Consider the following 21,397-nt stretch of genomic DNA (forward strand, 5'->3'; position numbering starts at 1 on the left):
TCCTTCTGGCCGTCTAGCTGTCTGCCAAAGCTATTCTGCCCTCCCTGGGGGTGGCATGTACACCAACATATTCAGTGACTTGCCAAATCAAGTTATCCTTGGAACCTTTACACCTTCTGGACGTGGTAGCATTTCTTTTCCTAATAGGTATGTGAGATGCCAGGCAAACTAGAACGTGTGGGAGTAGAGCAAGAGCTAAATCCCAACAGAGGGAAGGACGGGAAAGTAATCTTTTAAATGATCAGTCTAACTGGGAAAGCAGGAAAGGAAAATGAAACACATGCATGTGGTCACAGCAGCTCCAGGCACAGACTGGCTGGTTGCAACAGGTCAGAGGACCACCAGTCTCCCAGCATCCTGCTGTGCCATCCACGCGGAGACGCCATGGCTCTCAAGAGTATGTGGCCCTATAGGAAGGCAAGGCCCCAAGAATACAAATTGCTGCAAAGTAATACAGGAAGACTGTTGTTTGGTGAGCCTGGTGTCAGCTGGCCTCCCTGCCCCCTGAAGAACAAGATCGCACTGGCAGCATGCCATCCCATGCCCTAGGAAAGCCTCACATCCTCTTCAGCATTGCCGCCAAATTCTTAGGGGTTATGATCTTGTGGTCTTCTCTGAATTTCATACCCTTTCTCCTCTGAACTTTGTTCTCCACTCTGTCTTGAACCGTGGGTTTATTTTGGCTCTTTTGTTTAAACCGATTAGAAAATTCGCTCTTTTTTTTTCTTTTTTCCACATAAAACCCACTCACTGAAGGCCTCTGTGAGGAAGGCTGAGTTTGTTAGTGATTTGGGTCACAGGAAGCTTATTGCATAGTATAGCAAACATCTCAAATGAAGTATAAAATATAGGAATGTGTTTTTTCTTAAATAAAGATCTTATTTGTTTATTTGAGAGAGCACAAGAGAGAGGAAAGAGCAGAGAGAGAGCAGACTCTGCACTGAACAGAGCATGGAGCCTGATATGGGGCTCTATCTCACGGCCTCGAAATCATGATCTGAAATCACGAGTCAGGTGTTTAACTGACTGAGTCCCCCAGGCACCCCTGTAGGAATGTGTTCTTTTTTTTTTTTTCCAACCAGACAATGTTATGTTTATTGTTTCCATTTAAAAGGGTGATAGGAGGCGGCCCCTGTCTGTCCAATAAATAAATAAAATCTTTAAACAAATAAATAAAAGGGTAACAAGATAAAGCAAAGATGTATAATAACAAGGAAAGGTCTAGAGTTTAAACCCAGATATCTGGATTTAAATGTTTTCTTTACTTGCTTTGTGATCCTGAAAAATATTATTCAACCTCTTGAAACTTTGGTTTCCTTATCTACAAAATGGGAATTTTAATCCCCACCTTAAGGATTTTAAGGATTTAATGAAACAACGTAGGCAAAATTGTAGAAATGTGTTCTTAAAAGTGTTTCATCCATCCTATGTGTTGTCCAATTTTTCATTTTCCTCTCCAAGATCCTCTTGTTTTTCTTTTCCTTTCTATTTTAGGAGCCGCTTTTCCCTTTTCATCCGCCACCTTGAAATCTTTCCATTTTCTTATGAAAGAGAAGTTCAACTCTTTATAGCTCTGTGCCCAACCAGCTAACATTTGCATTTTCAAGCATTTAGCTAACAATCTGGACATGTTGTCCTGGGAGTAAGGTGAGGAGATGGGAGAGGGATCAAGGAAGAGGGGGTGAGGGCGCCTGGGTGGCTCAGTGGGTTAAGCCGCTGCCTTCGGCTCAGGTCATGATCTCAGGGTCCTGGGATCGAGTCCCGCATCGGGCTCTCTGCTCAGCAGGGAGCCTGCTTCCTCCTCTCTCTCTCTCTGCCTGCCTCTCTGCCTACTTGTGATCTCTCTCTGTCAAATAAATAAATAAATAATATTTAAAAAAAAAAAAAAAAAAAAGGAAGAGGGGGTGAGGTTCCTTAACTGCCTCACATTTCGGTAAGCCACCATTGCTACCGTATGTCTCCTTCATTCATTTATGGATTTCTCCTTGCTTCATTCCTTTACTAAATGTTTACTGAGCATCTATCACATGTCAGACACTCAGAATAGAGAGTAACATAAAGTTTCTGTTTGTCAGGAGATGTGTTACAGGAAAACTGAAAGGCTGTATTTAGAAACGGAAATAGGGGCTCTTGGGTGGCTCAGTTGGTTGAGCATCTGCCTTTAACTCAGGTCATGATCTCAGGGTCCCAGGATTGAGCCCCACATTGAGCCTTCTCATTTCATCAACTCATTGAAACTGAATCCATGTGGTGGATGGATATGTTTATGGCATAGAATGTGGTGATGGTTTCATGGATGTATAGTTATCTCCCAAATCATTAAGTTGTGTATATTAATATGTATATATTTATGTATATATTAAATATATTCAGCTTTTTGTATGTCATTCACACCTCAAAGTGTTTTTAAATTTATTTTTAAAAATATTTCATTTATGTATTCATGAGGAACAGAAGGCGAGGCAGAGGCAGAGGGATAAGTGGGCTCCCCAAGGAGCAGCGAGCCCAATGCAGGACTTGATCCCAGAACCCTGGAATCACAGCCTGAGCTGAAGGCAGACACCCAACAAACTGACCCACACAGGTGCCTCTCGAAGTGTTTTTTTAAAAAAGATAGAGATGGGGCGCCTGGGTGGCTCAGTGGGTTAGGCCTCTGCCTTCGGCTCGGGTCATGATCTCAGGGTCCTGGGATCGAGTCCCGCATCGGGCTCTTTGCTCAGCGGGGAGCCTGCTTCCTCCTCTCTCTTTCTCTGCCTGCCTCTCTGTCTACTTGTGATCTCTCTCTGTCAAATAAATAAATAAAATCTTTAAAAAAAAAAAAAAAAAAAAAAAAAAAAGATAGAGATGAATGGATGGATGGATGGATGGATGGATGGATGGATAGATATGGAAATAGTTAGATAACTAAAGATTTGGAAAGTTCATGAAACAGTGATGATGAGTGGCAGGAAGACGGAGCAAAAGGTATGTGGAGTGGGGAGTTTTGAGAATACCAAGGCTGAGAATGTTTGTACATGCAACAGTGCATAGACAAGAACATTGAGAGATGCCATCTTAGGGATCATGAAAGTTGGTGTTTTAAAGTGTTATGGTTCTATACTGCTTTAGGAAATGTACCATAGCTAATGTTTCTTTGTAAAGCCAGAGATGGTTAAGTGTAGAGATACAACTTTGCCTAAGAATGGGGTCTGACCAGGAGACCTATATTGTTCTCTGTAATATTGGGGTTTCTCTTTGTCCTTGGAAATTGCCCATGAGGATCTGGATCTCAACTTCTTATCCCAGTGGTATCCCTGAACCTGGTGCCTGAGCCACAGCTCTTCCTGCTTTCCACTATACCCTGCAGCTTTCCCCAACTCTAATCCTTCTCCATCTCATATTTCAGAAGCTCAGGAGAAGGAGGATAAGATATGGCATTAGGTATCAGCACAAATCAGGGTAAGCTCAAAGGTGGGCTGAAGAAGTCAGGTGACAAGGTCAAAATGCCACAGCCAACCAAGTGCAGGTAGCAGAAGCTGCAGGTCTCCTCAAGACCACCTACAGCAGGGGGCGCCTGGGTTACTCAGTGGGTTGAGCTGCTGCCTTCGGCTCAGGTCATGATCTCAGGGTCCTGGGATCAAGTCCCGCATGGGGCTCTCTGCTCAGCGGGGAGCCTGCTTCCCTTCCTCTCTCTCTGCCTGCCTCTCTGTTTACTTGTGATCTCTCTCTGTCAAATGAATAAATAAAATCTTTAAAAAAAAAAAAAAAGACCACCTACAGCGGGTATTAATTTCTTGTTGCTTGCCTGGAGCTGCCATTACAAATTGCCATAAACTGGGTAATTTAAAGGAACAAAAAATTATGCTCTGGAGTTTAGGAGGCCAAAAGTCAGACATCAAGGTATTGGCAGGATTGATTCCTTCTGAATCCATACAATGCAGCTCTCCTAGTTTCTGGTGGTTGCCGGCAATGCTTGGTGCTCCTTGGCTTATAGACACACCACTCCCATCTCTCCCTCCATCTTCATATTGCCTTTTTCACTATGACCTCTCCTCTTCTTATAAGGACCCAAGCCATTGGATTTAGGACCCATTCTAAATCATCTTGAAATCTTAAGTACGTCTACAGATGCCCTATTTCCAAATAAAGTGACATTCTGAGGTTCAAGGTGAACTTGAATTTTGGGGGGACACTATGGCAACTCACCATAATTACTGTTCCTCTATATTTACCTTTATTTGAAATATTACTAACTCTCATACCTCTGCCTGCTCCTCTTCCATGTACTTAATTGCAGTTTCATTGGTGATTCATATTTACAACAGCACAGATGGAAACTTTAGACCAAAGTCACCGTGAATACATAAATTCCGCACATAAAAGAAGAGCATGGGGGTGCCTGGGTGGCTCAGTGGGTTGGGCCTCTGCCTTCGACTCGGGTCGTGATCTCAGGGTCCTGGGATCGAGCCCCGCATCGGGCTCTCTGCTCAGCTGGGAGCCTGCTTCCCTTCCTCTCTCTCTGCCTGCCTCTCTGCCTGCTTGTGATCTCTCTCTCTTTGTCAAATAAATAAATAAAGTCTTTAAAAAAAAAAAAAAAAAAAAAAAGAAGAGCATGGGGCGCCTGGGTGGCTCAGTGGGTTAAAGCCTCTGCCATCGGCTCGGGTCATGATCCCAGCGTCCTGGGATGGAGCCCCACATCGAGCCCCACATCGGGCTCTCTGCTCAGCAGGGAGCCTGCTTCCTCCTCTCTCTCTGCCTGCTTCTCTGCTTACTTGTGGTCTCTGTCTGTCAAATAAATAAATAAAATCTTTAAAAAAAAAAAAAAAGAGCATAAGATGTGGGCTTAAAAAACCCCAACATTTTCTGGCCCCTGAAGATTTAAGAAGAGATTGACATTAAAGACTATTCATAAGACAGCTTTCAGTACTCACCCTCTGGATTTGCTGAATTTGAATTTTTTGAATGAGCCCCAATTGCATATATCCCATCCTTTATATTTTGACTTCTCTTCATTTCAAGATGATGGAAATTGACAGGTCATCCGGAAAGCAAGTGCATAAAAATGCTTTTTATATGTTTCTGCCATGTTAAGCATTTCATATATGATGGCTGTGTTCCTGGGGAGCCCCTTTCCTGGTGGTTATGAGCCAAATCACCTGTCGAATATGTCAGAAGTTTACCAGCAAAAAGAGTACAGGTCAGCAAAAAGCTAAAAAAATTTTTTTTTAAAAAACTAATGCCTAATTCTCAAGATACAAGTAGAAAGAGACAGAATAATAGGGTAGCCAAGTGCCTTGGTGAGTGGCATGTAAATACCTGCCCTCTGAGTGGAGAGCCTTTCCCAACTTTGATGTTAAGATGAAAAGATGATGACAGAATCTGGAAGCATTTCAAAGGCCGAGAAAGCACATACTTTTAAAAAATCTCTCCCTCCCAATCCTAGCTGCTCAACAGTTTCAAAACAAAGATTAAGAAATGCTACATAGTATTATGGCATTTTAATTGCACATTTTGTTCTGTGACACCACAAAGTGGAAAAGTAACAATTGCTTTCATGAAGAACAAATGAATTTTCACTCAAGATGTCCGGGGTTTGTTAAAGTTAGATTATTTGGAAACTGTTTCTGGAGATGTCAGTTAAAACATCTCACCCTCATTGTTATGCTTAAAACGCAAGGCTTTAGACTTTGTGCAGATGTGGTATGGGATGGGACAGGCCTTTCCTGCAGGGGTTGGGGAGTCCAGCCTTTCTTCCTCTGGAGAGAATGGCCTGAACTGTGTTACAGGGCAGGCCAACTGTGATGTACAGTAGTAAGGCAACACTTTTGATCTTCTGTTGTTTCTATTAAACTTGAACTAAGGAAAAGAAAAATCTCACCCTCATTGACTGCTAATATATATCACGTTATGTGAGAAGTAGTGTATATCACTTTTTCATGGTATTTAATTTTCCCAGGAACCCTCTTGATTAGGTATAATTCCCAGCTAAGGCAAACTGAAGCTCAGAGAAACCAGATACCTTTCCCCAGGCTACCATTGGAGTAGCCTGGGGAACCATTGGAGTCAGTTTTCAGACTGTGATCCCAATGCTTTTTTTCCCCTTTCCGGCCCTTAACACACTGAGAGAGAGGTTTAGGGCTGAGAACACAATGTATGAACACTGATAAGAGTAGTAATAATCAGGAGTGCCTCGGTGGCTCAGTGAGATCGAGCCCCACATTGGGCTGTGCCCTGGGCATAGAGCATGCTTAAGATTCTCTCTCTCTCTGCCCCTCCACCCTCCTCTCTCTATCCCTCTCTTTTAAAAAAAAAGAGTAGTAATAATTATAAACATAATCATGTGGTAAAGAGCATGGGCTTTGGGGCTAAGATGTATCTAGTAATAGGTTGGACCAACACCGAAACTGGGTTGTGTCTCCAGTATCTAGCAGGCTAAGCTCAGGCTTCTTTACAGGGTGCCTGGGTTCCAAAACATCAAGAGTTAAGATAAATCTCAGTACATACACACTTTTCAAGCCTTCTCTAGTATCATGTTTGCTAATGACTCAGATTCAAGAAGTGAAGAAAGAGACTTCTAATTTTCTTGGAAGAAGCTGCAAAATATTGTGGCCATTGTTGTAATTGACCACATTGTTGTAATTGATCAGCCTGAATCTAAATTGTGACTTCTCTCTTGTCTCTCTCTCTCTCTCTCTGCCTCTCCACACCCCTGATTCTATTTTGATCAATCTTGTGTAGTAGAATTTGAGAATTATGAATACATAAGATGATCACTTAACCATATTCATCTGTTAGCCACCAATCCCTCCTCTCAAGAGTGTTCATGAAAATTTGCAAGGCTTAGTTTTCTTCTTTCTCCTGATTTTGGTCCAGATGTTCTTATAGTTTCACTTGGAATTCTGTGTCATCCTCTGATTCCTTCCTGCATTCTTTGTTGGTCCAATCTGGATTGGTCATGTCCTTTTGTTTCCCGTTTCAAGTATGCCACCTGTAACTGCTCACAAAGTTCAGAAACTGTGAAATCTGTATTTATATCGCGTTGGTGATTTCTTTTCCTGTTTGGTATTCTTTCAGATCCCCACATTCTGAACTGTCTAGAGATGTGAATTCTTCTTATGCTCACTAGAATATCTGTGAATATCTCTTGGAAACTTATATTTATGACAATGGTGGAAGTAATTTAGTGGAATTTCCCAGTTATAGGCTAAGTGTTGCTTAAATGCTTTTCCCTTTTGAAATTTGATGCTTCTTTTCTTCATAAGGTGTTTTGCAGCACTAGCTTTGGGGAATAACAGCTCTCCACTTGCTGCCTTATCCATGCGTTTCACTATTAAATATTTCATGCAGACTTCCATGTGGATTTTTATTGCCCAAAGAGAATTTGTATCAAAATGGAACTTGGTGACTTTGAAGATTTCAGAAGACCTTTCCCACTCTGGCCCCTTTCCAACCTCATCTCCTATCACTCACCCCCTTTGTTTACTAAACTTCTGCCTCTTTTCATGGCTTTCCTAGTCTTTGTTCCCTGTTACTGAAAGCTCTTTTCCCAATTCTTGCAAGATGGGCTTCTTATCTTTCAGGTCTCAATTTAAATGTCACCTCCTAGAAGAAATCTTTTTTGTTTTTGTTTTAGATAGCTTTATTGAGAAAAATTGCATTTCATAAAACCCATCCATTTAATGTGTACAACTCAGTGGTTTTTAGTATATTTACAGAGTTTTGCAACCATCCCCATTATCTAATGTTAGAACTTTTTCATCACCCTGAGAAGAAACCTTATACCAATTAGCATCCAGTCACTGTTCAGTACTCTCACCTCTAACCCTAGGCAGGCATTAATCTACCTTCTGCCTCTGTAGATTTGTCTATTCTGGACATTTCATATAAATGAAATCATATAATATGTGGTCTTCTGTGACTGGCTTTTTAAATTCAGCATTAGGCTTTCTAGGTTCATCCATGGTGTAGCATGAAGAATCAGTACTTCATTCCTTCTTATAGCGAAAATTATATTCCGTTGTATGGATATACCACCTTCCGTTTCTCTATTCATCAGCTGACAAATATTTGTGTTGTTTCCATTTGGGAGGCTATGATGAATAATGCTACCATGAACATTCACATACAAGTTTTTGTGTGGACATGTTTTCACTGTTCTTCAGTAGATAACTAAGAGTGAAATTGCTGGGTTATATGGTAACTAGATTTTTAACTTTTTAAGGAATTTTTCCAAAAGAGGCTTCTAATGGCCATCCATTTTAAAAAGGCCTGTCTTTCTTTTCCTTTATTCTGTGATGACTTTATTGCTTCTTAGCACTAATCACGATCTGAAATTAAATGTTCATGTACTGGGTCTGTGTGACTAGAATGTCTCTCCTTGATGGGAGAGACCATTTATACCTTGTTCACTGCCTTGCCGCCAAGCACTTAGTATGTGCCTAGTATATAGTGAGTGCTTAATAACTGTTTGCTGAATGATTGAATAGTGAGTGAAAAGGGTTCTGGGAAATATTTGTGTCAAGCTGTTGGAAAGAGGTAGTGGGGAGGCTAGACAGATGGAGTGCTATAAGAACCAGCCATAGAAATTTTAATAAAAAGGTTGTAGCAGTTAGAGTCGGTTTTTTCTTTCTTTCTTTCTTTCTTAAAGTAGAGTTAGAATGCTTTACTATAGCAAATAACAGAAAATTCCAATTTTGGAGAGGAGAGGTTCTAGATGCAGTATAATTTGTGACTTAGTGATGTCATGAAAGATCTAGATTCTTTTCATTTCTCCAGTCAGTTATCCTTGGCATCCTTTCTTCCAAGGTGGTTCCCCTGGCTACCAGTGACACTAGTTGTATGCTCTTTTATATGTCTAGCAGGAAAAAGTTAAAAACTCTTTGTTTTTTTTTTTTTGTTTGTTTTTACCAGAATAAATTATATGTCCTTCCTTTCACCTCTTTAGATCAATTTGGTAATAGGCCTATCCCAGAATTAAAAACAGCTGTCAAGGGAACACCATGTGCCTATGAGCTTAGATAATTCGCATCTACCCTCTGTAAATGGGGACCAGTGAAGGGTGAAGAGACAAATGAACAGCAATTTCTTTGAAAGGAGGAGGGCTCTTAAAGGCACAAGAGGACAATTAAAAAAAAAAAAAAAGGAGGGAAGGAAGGAAGGAAGGTAGGAAGGAAATGGATGCTGGGTAGGCAACCAACAGTGGAGCACATAGAACTTGATTTGGGTCAACAATCTCTAAGGGTCTGATCCAATGGGAAGGGGCATGGCAGCAGCAGGATTTCCAAAGATGTGATATTTAGTGGAGGGAAGGAGAGAAAATATCTAGTCCAGGGACTGGCAAAGCTTTTCTGTAAAGGGCTGGATAGTAAATCATACAGTTTTACAGGCCATACAGTCTCTATGGCAACTATTCAACTCTGCCATTGTAGCATGAAAGTAGCCAGAGCCAACACATAAACATGTTGGCATGGCTGTGTTCTGATAACATTTTTACAAAAACAGGCAGAAGCCAATTTGGCCTGTAGTTTGAAGTTTGCCTATTCCTGACCTAGACCATGGATAATATTACATAATTATCCTCGCTATTGAAAAAACAGCTTAGAACCCATGTTTTCCTAAAGTTGGATCAGCATTTTCATTCTTGTATATACTCTTATGCAAGGATACTGATTGATTCTCCTCTAAACTTGGATTTAATTCATAAATAGCTAATATTTATTGTTTACTTACTATGTATCAGTCCCATTTGCATTTTATTCTTTTTTTTAAAAGATTTTATTTATTTATTTATTTATTTATTTATTTATTTAAATAAAGACTGAGAGAGAGAGCATGAGAGGGGAGACAGGGAGAAGCAGACTCGCGCTCAGCAGGGAACCCTATGCGGGGCTGGACCGTGGGACTCCAGGGTCATGATCTGAGCTGAAGGCAGGTGCTTAACCAACTGAGCCACCCAGGTGCCTAGCATTTCAGTCTTTATCTAATTTGTCTCTTGATACTTTCAAGATTTTCTGTTTGTCATTGTCTTTTAACAGTTTTACTATAATGTGTGTAGTTATGGATCTCTAGAGCTTTTAATTGTTATTTTCCTAGATTGGTAAATTAACGTTCTTTATCAAACTTGGGGAGCTTTAGGCCATTATTTCTTTGAATTTTTTTTTCTGCCCATTTCTCTATTCCTGGTACTCCTGTTTCATGTATATTGGTATTTTTAACAGGGTCCCCTAGGACTCTGAAATTTTTTTTTTTCTTTTTTTGAGAGAGAGAGAGACCAGAGGAGTGGCAGAGGCAGAGGGAGAGAGGAAATCCCAAGCAGGCTCCATGCCCAGTGTGGAGCAGACGTGGAACTCAGTCTCACAATCCTGAGATAATAACCTGAGCCAAAATTAAGAGTCAGATACTTAATTGACTGAGCCACCCAGGCACCACAGGACTCTGAACTTCTGTTTCTCTTCACTCTTTTTCATTTCTGTTCTGTAGACTGGATAATTCCTACCAAGCTATCTTCAAGTTCACCGATCCTTTTGCCAACTCAAATAGGCTGTTGAGCCACTCTATCCAAGTTTTCATTCCCATTATTATAATTTTTCATTCCAGCATATCCACTTAATTTTTTAAATTTCTTTTTTGTGTTGTTGTTGATATTCCCTGAGGAGTCACTATAGTCATATTTTTCTTTAAAAAGCGATCTCCTTTAGTTTTTAGGTTTTTTTTCTTTTTAACATATTTATACCAGCTGCTTCAAAGTCTTTGTCTGGTAAGTCCAATGTCTGTGCCCCTTAAATATAGTTTCTACTGGGGTGCCTGGGTGGCTCAGTGGGTTAAAGCCTCTGCTTTTGGCTCAGGTCATGATCCCAGGGTCCTGGGATGGAGCCCTACATTGGGTTCTCTGCTCGGCGGAGAGCCTGCTTCCCCCACCCCCCTCTGACAACTTGTGATCTCTGTCTGTCAAATAAATAAATAGAATATTTTTTTAAAAAGATAGCTTCTATTTCCTCCCTTTTTTCCTATATGTAGTTCACATTTTCTTATCTCTGCATGTCTTACAATTTTTTACTGAAACTAGATAATTCTAAATAATATAGCAACTGTGGATTCCAGTCCCTTTCCCATTCCAGAAGTATATCTTGTTTAATTTTGTCTCTCACAAATAACCCTATTAGGTGACATAATATGTAACTCACCCAGACAAAAATAATCCTCTTTAAGGCCTAATGCCCTTATGGTAGCTAGTTTTCCCCAGTATTGGTATCTGAATATGATTCTTAATAGTCTGATAGGGTCAGCCTAATTTAGGTATCAATATATAATGAGACTTGGGGAATTTCGGAGATAAAAACAAATCATTTGAGAAGGTCTAAGCCTATAGCCTATGGTGCTAAATTCCAAATAATCCTCTATGATATACTGATATAAAGAAAACCCAAAGGACATTCAGAGGCATGTAAGATCAGTGTTTGGTTTTACATAACTAAGAAGGTGAAAACATCTAAACACCTAACTGGCAGGACTTGGACTGAGTTGTAGGCTGGACCCTATTGCACCCGACTCTAGCATCAAACTCTCCTGAGATGCTCATTTTTTGCAACAATATTCTTATAATTTAATTGAAGTCTTTACTTAAATACTATTTATTAATATTAAATCCTTATTAATCAACTGACTCCTGTGTGAGCCTTCACTTTCCTCCAACAAACAGCAAATGCTGGTTCTGGCTAAGGGTTGCTGAAGCTTTCTGCAACTCTAACCAGAAAATGACTAATTACAGCTTCTCAATGAGAAAGCCCACTGTCATGTAGGAGTGAGGGTATATTGCTGTTTGTATATAAAAGTAACTTGTGCACAGGACAAAAAAATTTTTTCCAAGTGAAATTAAAATTGTATTGCATGGAAATTAAAATTCTCTTCCTTCAACCTCATACCCCTTCTGTCAGTGTAGGCACAGCAAAGGACGTTTTTGTCTGTCCTTCAAAATACATCGACACATGCATCCATACACACATTTGTTTAGTTTTCTCTTTTTCTTTTTATGACAGACATTTTAAATTCTTAGTGAAAAAACAGTATTTCTTGTCCTGAAGTCTGAGCTAAAGTTAGAGTCTCCATTTGTGAGGTCCTGTGATCATTCCATTTCAACACCCTTAACACATCCCCAAAAAGACAGCTCAGTTGACAAATAACTGATAAATAAATGTGGTCTATCCATACAATGGAGTACTGTTCAGCCATAAAACAAAATGAAGTACTGATACAGGTACAACATGGGCTAACCTTGAGTGCATTATGCTAAGTGAAAGAAACCAGGCTCAAAGACCACATATTGAATGATTCCATTTGTTTGAAATGCCCCGAATAGACAAATCTATATAGACAGAAAGTAGATTAGTGGCTGCCAGGGGGACTAGGGGAGGGAAGAATGGAGAGTTGTTGCTAATGGGCATGTGGTTTTCTTTTGAGGGTGATGAAAATATTCTAAAATTGATTGTGGTAATAACTGTACAATTCTATAAATATACTAGAAATGTACTGAATTGTACATTTTATTTTTTTTTAAAGATTTTATTTATTTATTTGACAGACAGATCATGAGTAGGCAGAGAGGCAGGCAGAGAGAGAGAGAGGAGGAAGCAGGCTCCCTGCTGAGCAGAGAGCCCGATGCGGGACTCGATCCCAGGACCCTGAGATCATGACCTGAGCCGAAGGCAGCGGCTTAACCCACTGAGCCACCCAGGCGCCCTGAATTGTACATTTTAAATAGTAGATAGTATGACATGTGATTTATATCTTGATAAAGCTGTTATATATAAAAGAAAGAACTCAAAAAATTAATATTTAATTTGCTGTCCTATATTGGATCATTAAAGTAGATGTCATTATTTCCCTTTTGCCTACAACAAAATTGGACCTAAATGTGGTATTCTTTGTTTGCAAAAATTATGAAATATTTTTAAATTCCCCTTGTCATCTAAATAATATTAAGTGTAAAATAAATTAAATTTAAAATTATACTGGGAGGGGAGCCTGGGTGGCTCAGTGGGTTAAAGCCTCTGCCTTCAGCTCAGGTCGTGATCCCAGGGTTCTGTGATTGAGCCCTGCATCAGGCTCTCTGCTCAGCAGGGAGACTGCTTCCCCCATCTCTCTCTCTGCCTGCCTCTCTGCCTACTTGTGATCTCTGTCTGTCAAATAAATAAATAAAATCTTTTAAAAAAAATTATACTGGGGAAATAAAATGATACAACCACAAAAAAAAATTATACTGGGAAATTGTCCCCTTGATTATTTGTTCCATAAAATTTAATATCCAAGATGAGAATTACATTCATAAACAGGAGGTGATTTCCCCCTACTTGCTGCTCTGGAGTGGTTGCCTTCCTCATCTTCTTCCCGTCTTCATTGCTGACAGTAACTAAGCAAATGAATACAACACCATTTGCTGATGATATTTTGGGAGCTTCCCAGAAGCCCAAAACACTAAGCCTTAGGGCTGAGTCCTGCCACTGTGCAATTTCATCCTGGGCCCCATAGACCTCTTCCCCCTTGGAAGAGGATGCTGCCTGCTTCAGAACTAAAGCTTCTGAAAGACAAAGGCCAAAAACAAAAACAAAAAAAGCTGTCTTCCAAGGGACTTCGTTATTTAATTGTTAAGGATCTTTTAAACTAACCCTCCTCTTGCGCATCTGTTGTCCCACCAAAAGGGTGTTTTGGTGAGAAGACTCAGCAAACTGAAAAAGCAGGAAGATGAATTAAAGGAGGGTGTGGCCTGGGACTCTTGTTGCCAGGATCCAGTGTGTAGGGCACCACAGTGCCTGCAGGGGAAACAACTCCCGCTGCTGTGTAGGAGTGGACCATTCAGGTCCTCCCTGAGGCTCCTCCAAGGAGTGAGAATAGCTGAGAGCTGGATTACCCCAGGTGAGTGAAAAGGTAGGCTGTTTGGGAAAGGAACACAATCCTCATGTCCAAGGAGTGGAACTTCTGTCTCTGATTTTTTCACTGGGTTGGTCACTTTGCTTCTCTTGTCCATCTGTTAGACTGCAGGCTTCCCAAAAAAGCACCCCTTTTCTACTGTGAACTACTTTTATTCTTTTATTAGATGGTGAATTCCCCTATTGAACTTTACATTAGGCTGCAGGTGTTCTATTCACCAGTCCCCCCAGCCTCCTGTTTCTTCATCTGGAAAATGGGACTCAGTACCTATAGACGGAATTGTGAGGACTTAATAATACAAGCCAACACTTCTAGAGAACTTACAAGGTGCCTGCATTACAAGGTGCCCAACTTTGTTTTAGAGAACAAAGTTGAAAGTGCTTCACATTAAGTAATTCATTTAGTTCTTACAACAGCTCGTGAAGTAGATGCTGTTGTTATAGCCAGTTTTAAGACAAAGATACCAAGCCACAAAAAGGTTAAGAAATATATCCAAGTGGGGCGCCTGGGTGGCTCAGTGGGTTAAAGCCTCTGCCTTCGGCTCAGGTCATGATCCCAGGGTCCTGCGATCTAGCCCTGCATCAGGCTCTCTGCTCAGCAGGGAGCCTGCTTCCTCCTCTCTCTCTCTGCCTACCTCTCTGCCTACTTGTCATCTCTGTCTGTCAAATAAATAAATAAAAAATCTTTTTAAGAAATCATATTTTAAAAAAAAAGAAAAGAAATATATCCAAGTTTATACAGTTAAGACATGGAAGAGCCAGGTTCAATACCATTAACCATCTGGCTTTATGACGTTCATAACCATTAAACAACCCTGCCTAGTAAAAGCAGATATTTAAGGCTTGGCACATAGTAGGTTCCCAGTAAATATTGTCTATCAAAATAATTAAAGTCACAAGACTGAAAATGCCCTGAGAATAGAGAGAGCACCTTACTTGGGGCATCCTTTAGTGCCTTACAGTACCTAAGTAGTATCTTACATCCAATAATTACCCAATATGTATTTGTTAAATTGAGCCATTTCATCAGGACAGTTCAGACTTCAAGCCCCTTCTCTGCCAGGTGCTGTGCTGAGAAGAGAGAATATACAAATATAATTTAGATACGAACACATAGTGAGATGCTACTGATCTAAAAAAGCTAATAAAATGCTAGGCTGCACTGATAGATATATAAAGTATAGGAAAGATAAAATTGACACCTCCTGTTCTTCATCATCCAAATTCCATCTTTCCAAATCTGTATGGTTCTTGAATCCACATATGTATCTTTCATCCCTCTCATCCCTTCCCCAGTCCAAGCTACCATTGTTTCTCTGACCTCTGAACTGGTTTCTAGCACTTTGGTTCTTTACAATCTGTTTGATCATGTCCCCTCTTTGTTCTGTTATGAAACCCATTCTAGGACTTTTTGCTCTTAAGATAAAAAGCTTGGTACAGCGTCAAAAGCCCTGCACATCTGGCCCCTGCCTGCCGGTCACTTAGTCTCATTCACACCACTCTGGACTAGCCAACATGATACAATAATCATGGCCGACAGAGCCCATTCCTATGACTGTATGGATGGGGACGTGCCAAAATAGGAGGGGACGTGTCTCAGAAAGGGGAATCTTGATCAGTTAAACAGATATATACCAAACTTTAAGGAAAATATTCAGCCAGAGGCAAGGTGTCCATCCTCCAAGCATATGATGGGAAGGAGTCCTGAAAGGCTATGACCTGGTGACTTCCATTGCCTCAGTCAAATCAATGAGTCCATGAATTTTTCTTGTTCTAAATAAGTCATATTTCTGTCTTTTTTGTAGCCCAATAATATCAATGATGTTTAATCGAGATGGTGGCATGGTGATCAGCAAAAAAGGAGACATCATAAGGGAATGGATGTGGCCTTCGAAGGGAAAACTTGATGATCCAGTTGACGTTTGGGTATTACTTTACAATTCATCATTCTTATGTCTATTTCTTATGCCATACCAATAATTTACTTTGAGCCTCTAAAATATACTGTTGGAGAAGAGAGGATTGAGAGGACTGAATTATCATCATCATCATCATCATCATCATCATTGTTATTATTATTATATAAGATTTTACTTACTTATTTGTCAGAGAGGGGAAGAGAAGAGAGAACACAAACACGGGGAGTAGCAGGCAGAGGGAGAAGAGACTCCCTGCTGAGCAAGGAGCCTGATGCAGGACTTAATCCAGAACTCCAGGATCATGACCTGAGCCCAAGGCAGACACTTAACCAAGTCACCCAGGCATCCCTGAGATGTCTACACTAACCAAGCACCCAGCATGGAGCCTAATGTGGGGTCTGAACTCATGACCCTGAGATCACAACCTGAGCTGAGATCAAGAGTCAGATGCTTAATTGACTGAGCCAGCCAGGCGCCCCAAGCAGTTACTTTAAACAGTAATTGTTAAAAATTACTATTAGAAAGCATCTTGTGTTTAATATAAAAATATTTTTAAAATAGAAAGATAGGGGCGCCTGGGTGGCTCAGTGGGTTAAGCCGCTGCCTTCGGCTCAGGTCATGATCTCAGGGTCCTGGGATTGAGCCCCGCATCGGGCTCTCTGCTCAGCAGGGAGCCTGCTTCCTCCTCTCTCTCTGCCTGCCTTTCTGCCTGCTTGCGATCTCTCTCTGTCAAATAAATAAATAAAATCTTTTAAAAAATAAATAAATAAAGTAAAATAAAATAGGAAGATATACAGTGTTCAAAGTGAAAGTCTCCTTCTCCTCAGTCTCACTCTGTAGAATTACCTTTGTTAATAGGTTAATGTGTATTAGAATCAGAAATTCAGAAAATGTAAGAGCCTACCAGTGGGAACTTTGGTGAACTGGAAAGTGTGCCCTCCCCCAAAGGAGACAGGCTTTACTGGGGACCAGAACATTGTTGCCACATGGGAATGTGGGTCTATGCCTGCTATATGTTATGATTTTCTAAAAAGCTAGATTTTGTGATGAAATACCCTGGTATTTCAAGTTGGCAATTAATTCAGACTCTGGCAGGACTAAACCAAACACTTCCAGCTGCTAATCTGTAACCTCTGTGCTAGATTTTATTGGTTCATATATATAGTTACTTTATGTGTGTGCATGTATATGGGCTGCATTTTGTGTCCAGGACCACTGTGTATGGTTGCAAAGGTGTTTGTACCACCAACCTTAGAGGTACCAATTATAAAGAGCTGTGCTGTCCAGCACGGCAGCCACCAGACACCTGTGGTTATGGACTCTTGAACTGCACTGTAGTAAACTACACACCAGATTTCAAAGACTTAGTATAAAAAACAAGAATATAAAATATCTTATCAATCATTTTTATATTAGTTACACATTGAAATGTCAATATTTGGATATATTTAGTTATAAAATGTTATTTAAGTTCATTTTACCTGCATTTTACCTTTTAATGTGGCTCCTAGAAAATTTAGAATTATTCATGTGCCAAGCATTTATGGCTCACGTTATATTTGTAGTGGACACACTATTGTGTAGAAAGTACCTCCAGGTCTCTGTTCTATTCTATTCACAAGATCGTCCTTGGCGGCTTTGTATCCTACATATACTATTTGTCTTTTTTATTTATTTATTTATTTATTTGACACAGAGAGAGGGAGATCACACATAGGCAGAGGCAGGCAGAGAGAGAGAGGGGAAAGCAGGCTCCCCACTAAGCAGAGAGCCTGATGCAGGGCTCCATCCCAGAACCCCAAGACCATGACCCGAGCTGAAGGCAGATACTTAACCATCTGAGCCACCCAGGCACCCCTGGATTGTCATTTTTAAAGAAGTACTGCTCAGCTCTGAAAGGTGAGGAAAGTAAAGAGTGTGCAGAGAAACTGTCCCAGCAAGCCTGTATGTACAAGTGTCCTGACACTCAGGAACCAGCATGTTTAGAACAGTTGACTTAACGAGGGCGCTTTTTCTACAGCAAGCCTTTTAAAAATATGCTTTACAAATCTGCAGATGTTCCCTTGAGCTTTAGAAGTTGTTCATTACTTTTCTATCCTTGTCATTTATAAAATCTCTTCAGCTTTAATAAGTTTCACAGTAATAGTTACTAGACTTATAAAACTTCTAAGAACTTGGCAGCCATTAATGACTTTCCTCATCATCATGGGAATTAGATGTTGTCAACTGTATTTTATGAGAGAGACTATCTCAAGAGTTAGAAATACAACTCAGAAAAAAAAAAAGAAAGAAATACAACTCAGAAGTACCTGCAAACTGACCCAGAATTTTCGTTCTAAAGTGAACCTGACTTTCTCTATAAGACATCACTACATTAACAGTTTCTCCTCGTTCCTTTTCCTTCCCTTAAGAAGTCATAACAACCCACAAATTTGCAGCAAAAAACCTAAAAGCCATCCCTGACTTAATGGAACCAGACTGAAGCTGTGAATGTCGGTCTCAAATTTCCTTCCATGCATCCTGCAAATGTTTTAAGATTTCCCCTTGAATTATGAGCATGAAAAATTCTGTATAGGAAATGACAATCCTTTCTGTTTCCCCCAGGTGAACAAGTTCATTACAGTGGAGATTTCTGGGCACTTTGCAATCACCTTGGTCTACAGATGGCATCCCCAAAGCCTAAAGCTATCTCTGGCACCTGTAAAATGCAAGTTTTTTCCTCCGTGCTTACCTAAGGTGGTAGGTCCAGAGGGTTGTTTTTTTTTTTTTTTTTTTTTTAAATTATCTTCATGCCACTACCTCAGTGCAGACCAGAGCAAGAGCAATGCTGACTGATTTTAGATTCTTATCTTTTAGCATTTCCTGGTAATTGCTATAGTAAGGACACTGGAATCTGGCTAATGATAAGTCCTGCCAGAGCGGTTTCTGGACATTACCTGTGAAGTAACAGGAATAAGAGGAGGTTAGAAGAGGAAGATAGATTTGGGAGAAAAATGAACACCTAGTTTCTTCTGAGGCCATGATGCCTAAGCTTTGGAGAATTAGTTTCCTGTCTCTGATTTGGATGAATTGCTTGCATTTATATAATCTATAAGTTCTTAAAAATGGTGTGGGGTTTATATATTGTTTTTAACTAAAGTGAAAATAAATCAATTTAAAGTCACTGTTTTTTTTTTTTTTTAAGATTCATTTATTTATTGGGAGGCAAGGGCATAGGGAGAGGGATAGAGAGAGAGAAGCAGACTCTCTACTAAGTAGGGAGCCAGATGGGGTGGGGATCTTCAATCCCAGGATCCCAGGACCCCAAGATCATGACCTGAGCCAAAATCAAGAGAAGGATACTTAACCAACTGAAATGACCCAGGTGCCTCTAAAATCACTATTTTTAAGCATAAGTAATATTGTAAAGACACTTGGAGATGACCATTGTAAAAATTATGGTTCAGAATAATGTCTCTTTATAATTTCACACTTGCGCTAAATCTCTGTTGAGGAATCTTAGGCTAAAACTTTTGTTTGTCAAGAGGTGAGAGACGCAAATGTTAGTATCTCTGATTTCATGCAGTTAAGTAGTGAGTTGACTGACTCATCAAACTTTTAAAGGTTCTAAAATTTTGAGTGCATTTATGTGAATGATACACATATTATAGAACATGTATGAACCTTTAATGAAAAACCCTTAGTTTTAGGGATGGGCATCAAAACTGTGTTACTCCTGGTTATACCACAGAAATACTGTGCCTATTTCATATATGCTGAAGTTGTATAATTTTTGCCGTAAATAGTGCCTTTATGGCAAGTTATCTTGCCTGCCTGGATTTTTATTCCTTGTCATCTGAAAAAAATTTAATACTCTCTCTCAGCCATTCCCTGATGTCAGTCCCATCTCCACAGAAGCCAGAGAGTTATTCAAGGCCTATAAATGCAAGCATCTGAAACCCACAACACAGGACAAAGATGTAAGTGTGCAGTAGTCACTATTTTGAGATTGCAGGCAAAGGTAACTTTTAGTTTACACGTTATTATAAAGTTAATGTTCTCTTCCAGCACTGGCTGGATTCCAGTACAGCTATTACATACAGATGAGCCTGTCATATAATTACTGGAAAGAGCCTAGGATGACCTATATTGTTTGTGTTTCACTTTTCTTTTCTTTTTTTTTTAAGATTTTATTTATTTATTTATTTGTCAGAGAGAGAGAAAGAGAGCACAAGCAGGCAGAGTGGTAGGCAGAGGCAAAGAGAGAAGCAGGCTTCCCGCTGAGCAAGGAACCTGATGTGAGACTCCATCCCAGGACCCTGGGATCATAACCTGAGCCGAAGGCAGTGGCTTAACCAACTGAGCCACCAGGTGTCCCACGTTTCACTTTTCTTAACATCTTAGCCCTTTTAAAATGTACAGTTCAGTGCCATAAGCTCTCAGTTCACATTGTGGTGCTACTATCACCACCATCTATCTCTAGAACTTTTTCATTTTGTGTAACTGAAACTCTGTGCCTGGGAAACAACACCTTTCATACTTCTCTCTCCTATCTTCTGGGAACCCCTTTTCTACTTTTTATGAATTTGAGTGGTTTAGGTACCTCGTATAAGTAGAATCATACAGTATTTGTCCTGTTGTAACTGGCTGATTTCACTTAGCATGGGGTCCCCAAAGTCCCAATGTGGATACATTGTATAAGGTGTCAGAATTTTCTTCATTTTTAAAGGTGAATATTTCATTACAGGTATACCACATTTCATTTGCCTATTCAGTTGTTGATGGACACTTGGATTCTTTCCCTATTTTAGCTATTGTGAATAATGCTGCTATGAACATGGGTATATAACTATCTCTTTGAGGTCCTACCTTCAGTTCTTTTGGATATATTTCCAGAGTGGAAGTGCTGAATCATATAGTAACTTCATTTTAATATTTATATGCTTTTTTAAAAAATTATATTTATTAATTTGAGAAAGAGAGGGTCAAAGGGAGTAGCAGACTCCCTGCTGAGCAGGGAGCTTGATGCAGGACTCAATCCTGGGGATTGAGGATCATGACCTGAGTCGAAGACAGTCACTTAACCAACTGAGCTACCTAGGTGTCCCTCAATTCTTGATATCCTTCCCAACAGTTGTCATTTTCTGTGTGTGTGTGTGTGTGTGTGTGTGTGTGTGTTTTAAATAGTAGCATCCCATTGGGTGTGAGGTGATGTATTTGACTTTTTAAAAACCAACATTATTGAAGTATGATTTATTTACCATTTTATAAAACACATCCATTTTAAGTGTATACTTTAATGAGTTTTAACAACTCTATTTAGTGGCCCATGACATCCTGATTCCAGGAATCCTTGTTTCTCAAGGAGGCATTAATGGCATTTGGGGCAAGATAATTCTTAGTTGTTCGGGACCATTGCAGAATACATCCATGGCCCCATAAACTATATGCCTATTGTGTCATCATTCAAAAGGCCCATGCACATTTGTGAATACCCCCAAGGAAGGATTTACTCAATTGTGTTGAGAACTGTTCTATATTGGTTATTCCTGGGGGAATATTTGGGTATATGGGATGGGGAGATGAGTCATAAGATTA

The 21,397-nt window shown here is 40.0% G+C and overlaps 1 protein-coding gene across 8 annotated transcripts in view; it reads left to right on the forward strand.

Moving 5' to 3' along the window:
• The window catches only part of LOC106003321 (uncharacterized protein C3orf20 homolog), a 122,707-nt gene that overhangs the window by 40,466 nt on the left and 60,844 nt on the right, over nucleotides 1–21,397 (forward strand). For 6 of the 8 annotated variants that reach the window (XM_045084823.1, XM_045084824.1, XM_045084825.1 and 3 more), the window contains exons 6-8: nucleotides 15,707–15,827; nucleotides 18,425–18,559; nucleotides 19,684–19,779. In XM_045084823.1, the coding sequence (XP_044940758.1) occupies nucleotides 15,707–15,827; nucleotides 18,425–18,559; nucleotides 19,684–19,779 (352 nt within the window). The remainder of the gene's footprint in view (nucleotides 1–15,706; nucleotides 15,828–18,424; nucleotides 18,560–19,683; nucleotides 19,780–21,397) is intronic. The other 2 variants (XM_045084819.1, XM_045084821.1) reach the window with 2 other exon arrangements.

The sequence above is a fragment of the Mustela putorius genome, unplaced genomic scaffold (assembly GCF_011764305.1).
Source record: "Mustela putorius furo isolate JIRA1106 unplaced genomic scaffold, ASM1176430v1.1 tig00000788_pilon_pilon_pilon, whole genome shotgun sequence".
In the NCBI taxonomy this organism is placed as follows: Eukaryota; Metazoa; Chordata; class Mammalia; order Carnivora; family Mustelidae; genus Mustela; species Mustela putorius.